The sequence below is a fragment of the Candoia aspera genome, chromosome 3 (assembly GCF_035149785.1).
Source record: "Candoia aspera isolate rCanAsp1 chromosome 3, rCanAsp1.hap2, whole genome shotgun sequence".
Taxonomy (NCBI): domain Eukaryota; kingdom Metazoa; phylum Chordata; class Lepidosauria; order Squamata; family Boidae; genus Candoia; species Candoia aspera.
This window is the reverse complement of record NC_086155.1, coordinates 74,601,202-74,614,535: the sequence shown is the minus strand read 5'-3', so window position 1 is coordinate 74,614,535 and position 13,334 is coordinate 74,601,202. Positions and strand designations below refer to the sequence as shown.

General features: G+C 38.9%; 1 protein-coding gene across 2 annotated transcripts in view; it reads left to right on the top strand.

The window, feature by feature from the left end:
- The window catches only part of SLC44A5 (solute carrier family 44 member 5), a 181,204-nt gene that overhangs the window by 124,873 nt on the left and 42,997 nt on the right, over positions 1 to 13,334 (top strand). For both annotated transcript variants that reach the window (XM_063298135.1, XM_063298134.1), the window contains exons 4-6: positions 5,856 to 5,940; positions 9,423 to 9,507; positions 11,006 to 11,125. In XM_063298135.1, the coding sequence (XP_063154205.1) occupies positions 5,856 to 5,940; positions 9,423 to 9,507; positions 11,006 to 11,125 (290 nt within the window). The remainder of the gene's footprint in view (positions 1 to 5,855; positions 5,941 to 9,422; positions 9,508 to 11,005; positions 11,126 to 13,334) is intronic.

The following is a 13,334-nucleotide window of genomic DNA, read 5'->3' as shown; positions in this document are numbered from 1 at the left end:
CTCCAGACACTTGTCTTGTTCAAAATGCATGAGAGTCAACGAAGTTCATATAAAGGGAAAATAGAGTATAAATCAATTCACAGTCACAGTTGTGCCTAAGGCTTCTCATGACTCAATAGGATCTATATATTTCTGGCTCTTTATAAAGGAACAGGGGAGAAAAGTTTTTCTCTTGTCTACAATTAGATATAAGTGACCCTACTTTACATTTGACAAGAACTCAAAAAATTCTCAACCAGCTTTGTTGTTGTTTTTGTTGTTCAATCAATAGAAAACTTCACATTTTAGAGTTGAAACATCTAAAATTCATGGACCTTTCTAAAATATGGACCTTTATGCTGATGGGAAAAAAATACTGGTCGAACAACATTTAGCTCTGTAATAGTCAGCATAGAGTTTGGTTCTTACTGGTTTTTCAGACGTGACATAGACATGTGAAGATAAAGATAATTAAATCTTTTGCAATCTCAGAGTTAGTGATTTATGATAATAACCTTTCAGTGTACTGTTTCAGTGATCACTGGCTTTTGAATAATTATGAGTCTCAGAAATATTTATTCCAAGTGTTGTTATTCGCTGCACTGGGCCAAGTTTACCATTGATTTAACATCTAGTGATGTTTTTGTAGGACTCAGTATTCTCTTCAATTCTGATTACTCTCCAATAAAATGGAAATACACTGGGGAAGGATTGGAGCTTATTTGAAAAGAGAGGCAGGTGCGAATATTATAGGTAGAAGAGAGCAAGAGAAACACCTGTGTAAGGAGAGCGATGATTGCATGTTTATAAGTATCGGTCTAAAATATTTATATTTTGAGTTTTCTGCTCTATTAAGACAGAAACCTAAAATAGTTTGGGTCTAGAAATATGAAAGAAAACCACCGAACTCTTAAAAAATATCATTAGTGATAAAACAATGCAATAATTCAAAAGAATGCAAGTTTTCTTATAGAAGAATATTTAGTCTATTATCCAAAACTTAAGAGGTTTCCTGATCTGCTTTTATAACAGAAAGACTGGTGTTCTTAAAATATTGTAAGTTAAAATACGTTATTCATCTAGATGACTCTTTTAAAGAATAATCTTTTGTTCTGACATAAGCAAACTAAAGACTGAAGAACTAAAAAGGGATCTTGTCCACAAAAGGGACAGTATGATGAGCTTTGGGACAACTTTCTTCAATCCAGTGACTTCAGATGTCTTGGGGAGACTCTAAACAACCACCACCTCCAGAGCTCAGGAGTTCAAATATATACTGTAACTGTTGTTACCAAAATGAAAAGAAAACACTGTATTTTACAGCAAAGTACAATTTATACAGTTCCTACATTGCTATCTAATAAATAGTAAGTGCCTCATCAGTTAAAGTACAATTTATACAGTTCCTATATTGCTATCTAATAAATAGTAAGTGCCTCATCTTCAGCAAAGGATCGTTACCTTGTCGTGGTGCTGGAGCTTGAGCACCTCAATGATGCCATGAGCTAAACCGTGAAGGGCCACCCAAGACGGGAAGGTCATGACAGAGAGGTCAGACTAAATGCGATCCCTGGGGAAGGTAATGGCAACCCACCTCAGTATTCTTGCCGTGAAAACTAAATGGATCAGTACAACCAGAGATATGTCGGTATACCATCGGAAGATGAGACCCCCAGGTCGGAAGATGGTCAAAATGCTACTGGGGAGGAACAGAGGATGAGCTCAACTAGCCCCAGACGTGATGACGCAGCTAGCTCAAAGCCGAAAGGACGGCTAGCGGCCGACGGTGCTGGTGGTGAACGGCGAATCCGATGTTCTAAGGATCAACACACCGTTGGAACCTGGAATGTAAGATCTATGAGCCAGGGCAAATTGGATGTGGTTATTGGTGAGATGTCAAGATTAAAGATAGACATTCTGGGCGTCAATGAACTGAAATGGACTGGAATGGGCCACTTCACATCAAATGACCACCAGATCTACTACTGCGGACAAGAGGACCACAGAAGAAATGGAGTAGCCTTCATAATTAATAGTCAAGTGGCTAAAGCAGTGCTTGGATACAACCCCAAAAACGACAGAATGATCTCAATTCGAATTCAGGGCAAGCCATCTAACATCACAGTGATCCAAATATACGCCTCAACCACAAATGCTGAAGAAGCTGAAGTAGAGCAGTTCTATGAGGATCTGCAGCACCTACTGGACAACACGCCTAAAAGAGATGTTATTTTCATCACAGGAGACTGGAATGCTAAGGTGGGCAGTCAAATGACACCTCGAATTACAGGTAAGTATGGCCTGGGAGAACAAAACGAAGCAGGACACAGGCTGATAGAATTTTGCCAAGACAATTCACTCTGCATAACAAACACTCTCTTCCAACAACCTAAGAGACGGCTTTATACATGGACTTCACCAGATGGACAACACCGAAATCAGATTGATTACATCCTTTGCAGCCAAAGGTGGCAGACATCTGTACAGTCGGTAAAAACAAGGCCTGGAGCTGACTGTAGTTCAGATCACGAACTTCTTCTTGCACAATTTAGGATCAGACTAAAGAGATTAGGGAAGACCCACAGATCAGCTAGATATGAGCTCACTAATATTCCTAAGGAATATGCAGTGGAGGTGAAGAATAGATTTAAGGGACTGGACTTAGTAGATAGGGTCCCGGAAGAACTCTGGACAGAAGTTCGCAGCATTGTTCAGGAGGCGGCAACAAAATACATCCCAAAGAAAGAGAAAACCAAGAAGGCAAAATGGCTGTCTGCTGAGACACTAGAAGTAGCCCAAGAAAGAAGGAAAGCAAAAGGCAACAGTGATAGGGGGAGATATGCCCAATTAAATGCAAAATTCCAGAGGTTAGCCAGAAGAGATAAGGAATTATTTTTAAACAAGCAATGCACAGAAGTGGAAGAAGACAATAGAATAGGAAGGACAAGAGGCCTCTTCCAGAAAATTAGAAACATTGGAGGTAAATTCCAGGCAAAAATGGGTATGATCAAAAACAAAGATGGCAAGGACCTAACAGAAGAAGAAGAGATCAAGAAAAGGTGGCAAGAATATACAGAAAACCTGTATAGGAAGGATAACAATATCGGGGATAGCTTTGACGGTGTGGTCGGTGAGCTAGAGCCAGACATCCTGAAGACTGAGGTTGAGTGGGCCTTAAGAAGCATTGCTAATAACAAGGCAACAGGAGACGACGGCATCCCAGCTGAACTGTTCAAAATCTTGCAAGATGATGCTGTCAAGGTAATGCATGCTATATGCCAGCAAATTTGGAAAACACAAGAATGGCCATCAGACTGGAAAAAATCAACTTATATCCCCATACCAAAAAAGGGAAACACTAAAGAATGTTCAAACTATCGAACAGTGGCACTCATTTCACATGCCAGTAAGGTAATGCTCAAGATCCTGCAAGGTAGACTTCAGCAGTTCATGGAGCGAGAATTGCCAGATGTACAAGCTGGGTTTAGAAAAGGCAGAGGAACTAGAGACCAAATTGCCAATATCCGCTGGATAATGGAAAAAGCCAGGGAGTTTCAGAAAAACATCTATTTCTGTTTTATTGACTATTCTAAAGCCTTTGACTGTGTGGACCATAACAAATTGTGGCCAGTTCTTAGTGGTATGGGGATACCAAGTCATCTTGTCTGCCTCCTGAAGAATCTGTATAACGACCAAGTAGCAACAGTAAGAACAGACCACGGAACAACAGACTGGTTTAAGATTGGGAAAGGAGTACGGCAGGGCTGTATACTCTCACCCTACCTATTCAACTTGTATGCAGAACACATCATGCGACAAGCTGGCCTTGAGGAATCCAAGGCTGGAGTTAAAATCTCTGGAAGAAACATTAACAATCTCAGATATGCAGATGATACCACTTTGATGGCTGAAAGTGAAGAGGAACTGAGGAGCCTTATGATGAAGGTGAAAGAAGAAAGTGCAAAAGCTGGTTTGCAGCTAAACCTAAAAAAAAACCACGATTATGGCAACCAGCTTGATTGATAACTGGCAAATAGAGGGAGAAAATGTAGAAGCAGTGAAAGACTTTGTATTCCTAGGTGCAAAGATTACTGCAGATGCTGACTGCAGTCAGGAAATCAGAAGACGCTTAATCCTTGGAAGAAGAGCAATGACAAATCTTGATAAAATAGTTAAGAGCAGAGACATCACACTGACAACAAAGGCCCGCATAGTTAAAGCAATGGTGTTCCCTGTAGTAACATATGGCTGCGAGAGCTGGACCATAAGGAAGGCTGAGCGAAGGAAGATCGATGCTTTTGAACTGTGGTGTTGGAGGAAAATTCTGAGAGTGCCTTGGACTGCAAGAAGATCAAACCAGTCCATCCTCCAGGAAATAAAGCCAGACTGCTCACTTGAGGGAATGATATTAAAGGCAAAACTGAAATACTTTGGCCACATAATGAGAAGACAGGACACCCTGGAGAAGATGCTGATGCTAGGGAGAGTGGAAGGCAAAAGGAAGAGGGGCCGACCAAGGGCAAGATGGATGGATGATATTCTAGAGGTGACGGACTCGTCCCTGAGGGAGCTGGGGGTGTTGACGACCGACAGGAAGCTCTGGCGTGGGCTGGTCCATGAAGTCACGAAGAGTCGGAAGCGACTAAACGAATAAACAACAACAACATCAGTTAAATTAAACATTGTCTCTCTAGTCCATTTCATGAGGGCGGGATACATTTAATCTTTGTATTGATTGCTGGTGCTATGAATACTTCTCTGTATCCCCAGTAAGAACAATTTATTGTTGAAATTATTAGATTTCAAAATAATAATTTTTTATGGAGGAAATCAATAAATGAATGGATGTTGTTTTTCTGTCCAAAACTTAAGAAGGAAATGTTCTCTACTATTTAACTGTTGTGGAAAAAAAATTATAACCAATAGATAAAATGGCATGGTCTTTTCTACTTTGCTTGATTTTGCTAAATATATTATCTGGCCTACATTAGTGTTTCACATGTGTTATTTCTCACAGTGGTCAAACTTCATAATATGATATAAAATAAGGCAAACCCTATACTGCACATAATGGATTTTGGAAACGTGCTCGTATTGAAATGAAGACAGAATGAAATATGCTTTAAAATCCATAGTTAAACAGAAGTAAGAAAAAAAAACTGTGCAAAACACATTTGGGCCACTGGGAGTTATTGTGAATTACATTGTCCCTTCTACCTTTGGTCTACAAAGGTCAATGTTTGAGCTATTGTTGACAGTTGTGAACAAGGCATTGTGTTTTCATGCCTTATGATTCTAATTATCCTGATGACCTTGGAGAAGATTTTGATTTTGACTTGATTTGATTTCAGTATTTCTACATTTAACCCCATTAAATGAAGAGGAATGTGAGAACGTAGCAATTAGAGTAGATCAGGGTCAAAGTGATTTGCATAAATTGGAATCTGACAGCATATTTTAATTGGTTCATACAATTCTGGTTACAGAAGGCAGCTCAGAAGCATGCATGAAGGCAGTTGAGTGTATTTAGCTTCGCTCAGTACTACTGTATGGCTTTATGCCAACAAAGCTTTTGTAATGCATCCCTGTCCTCATTTTAATAACTGTCATTTTCTAAGCGCATTACCTCATTTTCTGGCTATAAGCCAGTTACATTCTGATGGAAAAGGGGGGACAGGAGAGAGAGATGTTTTGCTTTGTATCTATTCATCCATATTTTTTCATTAAAAAACTGTTTAAGGAAGAATCAATACTGTTGGTATCTATTGGGAGAAGTTAAAATAGTTCATGACAGGCAGTGCATTTTAATGATTAGCAAAATTTAATTCCAACCAAGGTGGCTTGATGCTTTCTTGTTTTCCTTCACCTTTTTACAGCCTGGGTACATGGTGACCCAAGAAAAGTAGCATATCCAACTGACAGCTATGGGCAGTTCTGTGGTCAAAAAGATACCCCTAATGAGTAAGTACTGAATTCTGCAGCATCTCTATTCCTGCCACATGCACCAGAACCATTAACTTCTGACTTCTAATTGTCTTTATATTTGCAGAAGTCTTATTGAAGGCTTACAGGTGTCTCCTGCTTTCATTCATTGGTTTCTTTATGGGGATTCTAATTAAGATTTATTTTTTTAAAAAAACTCAGGGTTCAAAGCAAGTCACTGCTCAGCCCAAACATTGTCCGTAACTCAGTGACATAACTATTACATCATAAACCCAAGTGACTATAAAACTGCATTTCATAAGATGCATTGGATCTGATTTGCCAACATAAACTGAATGCTTGAATAAGATGTCAGTTGCGATATCATTATGTCATTCTGAGAGAAAAATAATTTCTAAGCACAGCTGAAGCTACCAAAAATGCTCTCTTGCTTGCTTAAATAGATACATACATAGGGCAAATGTTTAAGCCAGGGTTTCTCAACCAGGGTTCCGTGGAACCCTAGGGTTCTGTGAGAGGTCACTAGGGGTTCCCTGGGAGATCACAATTTATTTTAAAAAATATTTCAAACTCGGGCAACTTCACATTGAAGAGGTAAGTTTCATTCTATTTTTAGTTTAAGAACACTGTTAATGCATATATACAGGCCTACACATGAAACAAATATAATAATTTTGTAACTTCTAGCCTATATTTGAGCCTGAACGTGCAGGGATTCCCTGCGGCCTGAAAAATATTTCAAGGGTTCCTCCAGGGTCAAAAGTTTGAGAAAGGCTGGTTTAAGTTGTCAGAGCTGCAACTCTGCTTCCCAACCTTATGGAAGTCTAAGGAGGGCATGTTTATGTCACTAGACAGGGTGGGGCTAAACACGTCTAGTCCATTTTTGCTGGGATTTAGTATGGAAATGGGAGCTAGAGACCTGTAGGAAGCAAATTATTTTTCCAACCCATGTTGAAATGATGTAGTAAACCATGGAAGGAACATCTACAGAGCCAAATAGGAGCAGTTGAATAACATGCATCTTCAACTTGGCTTATTTACAGTAAATCAGAGTTCTTGAAAATCACCTTGTTTCTGTATATTTATAGGGGCTATGAACAAGTGGCATTTTAGTATATCTTTTCCCTAGTAGAATAAGGCTGCAGCATGATACATCAGCCTTCTACAACCTGGCAGCTTCCAGATGTATTAGGATTCCCATCTGAAGGCCAGAATAGCTGGCCATTCTGGGAGTTGTAATCCCAATACATCTGGAAGTTGCTATACATGCTCATCTAGTTGTCCATTAAACCATGGTGGGCAATATATTACTAAAGGGCCATATATTGCCCCCAAATTTCTTTTTATGGCCCTTTCAAATCATGCCACCTAATAAATCAATAGGATGACTTGTCATTTTCATGAAATAAACACTAAGTAGTGTTTTACTTTTATGTATGTAACAGCCATCCCCTACCGTGCCTAATGACTCTTAGGGGTATTGCCTCCGGCCATCAAGGGGTAGCCCTTCCCACATTCAGTTCAGGGTGATTTCTTTAGACCCATTTTCAGCAGCCATCCAGCCTTATCTGCATATTTCATTCTTTCCCGAATTACAAATTTAAAGTTCATTATATGTGAAGATAATGTTCTGATAAGCTAGTTGGGAGGCAAAAATAAGAACTTTCAAGTAAAAAAGCTTTCATGAAATTTGACCTGTTGTTGCTACAGATTAAAGATTTATGGTTTGTAAAACCCAGAAGCTGGCTCTAATTCATGCCTTGAGGGTAATTAAATTTGGAGATACATGCTAATCTTTATGTTACTGCTCTTCGAAGTGCTTTGGCATAGAACAATAAAATGTAAATAATAGTTCCAATGGTTTCAACAAATTCTATGTGAAATAAATATTTTAGACTATTAGATGCTTTGAAACAATTCCAACATTCACAGTTCTTCAGGAAGGGATGGTATTGAACTAAAATAACAGTTTATTTTATTTTATTTTATTAATTCCATCTTGGGTTATCAAGTACATTGCGAGGGAACCTCGTTGCACCAATTCATCTCATTGTTAGTCTCCATGTAAACCTATATTCACTTTGCATTCAGAAGACAATAGTGTGATAAAGTTTGAAAAAGAAGCCAAAGTTTTTATTCTGGGTTTTTCTCTTCTATATTGTGCTTTCGCTTTATTATTGGCAAATTGCAAACACTTCAACTCCAATTAAATTGCCACTCAGCTGTATGAATTTCATTGCAGTATGCATTTGGGATTTATCAATCTGAACCTCAATTTTAAAGAGTCCTACTTGTATACTCACTGTATATATCAAGAGAGGACAGCCAGGAGTCATACTCTAGTTTTTTTCTGCAGACAATGTCCCTATTAGAAAACATAATGATGCAAAGCAGCCATATAGGTGAATGTGGATATGATTTTTTTTATTTCATAACTTTTCCAAAGGGGGTTGGAAAGTTCCCTTTTTCAATCAAATATTTTTGGCAATCCTGCTAAAGAGACAGCCAAAAGGGCCTCCATACTTTTGAAATAGGAGGTATAATGGCCATAGGCAGCCTGGAGGGATTTTTTTCTTATTTTATTTGTTGGATTCACATCCCACCTTTTTCTCTAAGGGCTTAAGATGGTTTACATTGCAATCTCCCTTTGTATATCTCCAAAACAGCAAACCTGTGAGTTACGTTCGGCTGAGAGGGAATGACTGTCCCATTCACCAAGTGGGTTTCCATGGCTGAAGATGGACTTAAACCTGGGTGTCCCTGGTCCTAGTTTTAGTCTGCCATCTTAACCACTTTACTACACTGGCATATTAGTTCTAAATGCTTTTAAACCATTGAAGGAAGCTTGATGAAACACTCAGTGTTCTTCCACTAATACTCAGTCGGTTTTTTGTCATACTCTATTTAATTTGTTGATATTTTATTTCCACTCTTGCTGGACTTCAGTGTACTTCTAATGGGAACTTGCCTTAAAAAAATGGGTTAACTTTTTCCCCCTCTGCTCCAGCCAGCTGTATGCTATTTTTATATGAATATAATCCATCCTTGTGTTTCATCGTAAGAATGGTCTATACTTATTCTTGGGATTTTATATAGTCTTTCTAGATACAAACAAATCCTTGATTGATTTTTTAGTGCCACCTAGTGATTAATATAAAAAGCACCAGTTTCTTGATACCATGTAGTCTGTGTTTAAACTTAGTAAATGTACAAGGTAAATTTACTGCACAGTAGTGAATTGGATAGGCGATAAAACATTAATGTGAGATGTATGATTAAATTAGCATGAATTGGTGCTATCCTGTCCTGTTGCACAAGGAAAGAACAATTTTCTCAAAATTAATCTTCATATGTGCAGTAGTAAGAATCCCCTATATAGGCAGTGGGTTTGGAATGAATTTTTAATAGGTATATTATATATTTATGCATTTGGTTAATTATTAATTATTGCTATACATATGCATGGAGTGAAAATAATAATTTTTTTACCCATCTTGTAGGAACAAGACAATTTTATTTTACTTTAACATTCTGAAATGTGCCAGCCCTATAGTGCTAATAAACCTGCAGTGCCCTACAACACAGGTGGGTAATATATAGTCAAGAATACACAGATTATATCTTGATAAAGCTGTTTCGAAAATGCAAAATGTTATGCGTTGGATGTACTGGAAGTAAATGCTAACGTTAGATGTAAATTCTGTGTTCTCAGAAGTGATATACCAGTAAGATGGAAAAGGAAGGAAACTGTCTGCTTAGAATATCAATTAAGAAAGAAAGAGATTGAGTGCAGGATTGATTAGTTGTGATTATCCATTACTTGCTATATATGTATCTATGCAACATTATGCAGTTTACTGGGAAAAAGCAATAGCGTTGATTTCCAGAGGTCATTTTAACAGGCAGAAGTTGGATTGCATTTTTCTAGAAACAATGCTTTGGTTATGGTCAATTATGTTGCTTCTTCACATTATTTATCAGCATATTTTCTACTGACTTATCTTTCCTAGATATCAGACTTAAGGGAATATAGCAAAATGATGATAGTAACACAACCTTTTGCAATTTGGTACTTTCCAAGATATATTGGTTAAAACTTCATGATCACCAACTAGGTCAGCAGCTTTTAGAGGAGCCAATACAGCAAATAATCTCTTCTCTTTTTCTTCCAACAAATGTATCCTATGAGTGACGTTTCTGACAATAATCTAGCTCTAGCATTTTCTGTAGTAGTCAGAAACATATTTCTAAGATGCATCTCAAAATTCTAAAATTATATAACTCATTCTAGTTATATTATTTTGTAAGAATCATTATGTATGCAATATATAATCCATTCAGGATAATCACCTAATTCTGTCCTTTTAAACAAGTACTTCACCAAGGAACAAATAATAAGTGAATTATATTTGAAAATTAAGGACAAAGCCTGTTAATAATCTGAATATTATACATACTTTTGTTGATTACGGTCACATCACTAACGTTTTGTGGCTCATTTTCAGATTTCAGAAGTAAGATTTCCTGGAGATTTTTTGTCAGGAAAAGAAAGAAAGAAATTATATTACACCTCCAATAGGTTCATATAACAGTAACAAAAATGATAAAATACCACCCCAATGATGTCATGTTCTTGTGACTCTTGACAATAAAATAAATAACTGGAGAAAAATATATCCCTTGCCTACAAAATGGTTATGTAGTCCTGATTCACAGATTCAGTTTGATTAATTGCTGCACAGGATAGAAATTTGTCTTCTTTGTGTGTGTGTGATGGGAATTCATTTAAAAATTAATTTTTAAAATTATTTATCAGATATTTAGAACAGGAAGGAGTACTAGGGAAACTATAGTCATTAGAAGAAGAATCCTTCTGCCTCTTCTCATTTCCTTCTTTAGATACTGCAAAATAGAGGAGAAAAAGAAGAAATTGCTGTATGTGTATATAAGTGCTTTGCTAAGCAGACAGTCTGTTGAAAAAGAAGCACTTTAGAGATGGCAATTCTTTGTCTAGGTGCTTTAATAATATAACCTTCTTATCCTTCATTGCTGCTTCAATCAAGTTTTTGGTTTTGTCTTAAAGCTTTGTGTCTCAAAGTGCCCAGACAGATTTGCAACCTACATAGAAATGCAATCTTCCTACAGAAGTTATTGGGAGTACTACAAACAGTTTTGCAAGCCTGGGTTTACTAAACCACGGAAGGTGAGTTTAGATGCATCTTTTATCAGCCTAAAATAAACACAATCAATGGCAAATTCATATCTGTATGACTTTGTCCATGTTTAGCTTCAGCAAAGCTATTGCTATAAGCTTCTAGTGCAAATGTTCCTATCATTCTGAGCAAACAAGTCAGCTACCCCAATTTCCTCCCACCCACAACTTTTTTCTTGCATATTGTGCTTATAAGCCTCCAGATTGGAATTATCCAATTATTGAGTTTTATTGGCAGTTTGGGGAAAGGGGGGAAAAGCATTAAGTAAATAAAGATCAACAGACACCTCCAAAATAATAAGGAATTAGATTAATGTCCCCTCAAAGAGGCCAAAGTACAACACCAAATGCAATCACCTAACCACTTAAAATGTTATTTATTTTATTTATATTTATTGAATTTATATCCTGTATAACTTCCAGGAGCTCATGGCAGCTTATGTGGGGCACTTCCTTCGTATTATCCCTACAAAGGCAACCCTGTGAGGTAGGATGGGCTGACAGATGGTGATAGTCAGCCAATGCATTTCCATGGCTGAGAGTGATTTTGAACATTGATCTCCTCCACTGTACCTTAACCACTCTAAAACACTGGCTGTCTCTGAAAATATAGTAGGGTCTAGATTTATGATTCCTTGACTGTAACTTTCTGGACAAGTTTCTGGTCAGTTTTATTTTAAAATGAGCCTGCATTTACAATTCACTGGACAATGCACCACTGTCATGAGTAAGGATGGTGAGCAGGGGGCTCCCATCAAGGCTGTAAAGCGCATGCGTAGTACTGAGGAATTAGGTAGCCATTCAAAGAGACACAGATCGGGCCCGCCTTAGCCTTTGGGGTTTATATGTCTGGGTTTTCCCATGCTTCTTCAGTTTGTTAGGATTTTCTGTTATGTAGCAGTAATAAAACACTAGAGACCTATTCCTTGTCTCAGCGTGGTTCCTGGCTGTTAGGACATCAATCCTAACAAACTCCTACTCCCATCGAAAGAGGGAGGAACAAAGAATTTAAAGAGGAGACATTTGGAAATGTCTTCAGAAAACCAAGAAATTCGGCTCGCCATCCAACAATTGGCAGCAGCCCTGCAACAACACCAACAACAGGTAGATCTACAGGTTAACACATTACAAGCTGCCATGCTACAGCAGTTACAACAACCAGCTCCGATTAACCTACAACTGGCGCCAGCAGCAGCAGCTCCGCCAGTAGTCTTGAGATCCCAGGGCAGTCTACCAGAGAAGTTTGGAGGAGAAGCAGGACAGTTGAGAACCTTTCTCACACTGTGCACAATGTTTTTCGACAGCAGACCAGCAGAGTTTCCCACAGACAGAACCAGAGTCACCTTCATCCTAAGTCTGCTAAAGGGACCAGCAGCCAAATGGGCTATTCCCATGGTGGAGAACAACGACCCGATTCTCAACGACTACCAGAACTTTTTGGCAGGGTTCCGAGCACACTTTGACGACCCGATCAGAGAGGTCACTGCCAGCCGGGAAATTCGGAAGCTCAAGCAAGGTAACAAGAGGGTGGGAATCTACATTGCTGATTTCAAGTTGTTAGCAGGAGATCTGGACTGGAATGAGAGTGCATTAAAAGACCAATTCAAACAGGGGCTGGATGAAGAAATTAAGAATGAATTAGTGCGCCAGGGAACACCAGCTAACCTAGAAGCCTTATATCAGTTGTCTGTGGTCATAGATGCCAGGCTAGAAGAGCTCAGACAGATGCAGCCGGGGAGAAACAGGGCCCTCAGAGCGCTTCCAGGATTTCCAGCTCTCTCCGTAGCATCTACTCACTCGGGACCAGAGGAGCCGATGCAGATCGGGGTGAGCAGGAGGCTTATTTCTGAGGCTGAGAGGCAGAGAAGGAGAGAGAGAGCCCTCTGTTTTTACTGCGGAGCCCAGGGGCACATGGTGAGAGCTTGCCCAGCGAGAAGCCAACTTCAGTAAGACCCCCAGGGCAAGCAGCTGAAACAAGAGCCATCTCCGCCTCTGCTTCCAACCAGGGAAACTCCATCGGTCTCCCTCCACAGAGCTCAGCAGGGAGACCATCAATCAATTAAGGAGGGCTCATTCCGAGGATTCCAGGCAATCCTTTTACTACTTACCAGTCATAATGCATGTAAACCCAGAGCACCAGGTCAAGCTAGAGGCCATCGTGGATTCCGGAGCTTCAGCCAATTTTATTGATGTGCAGACT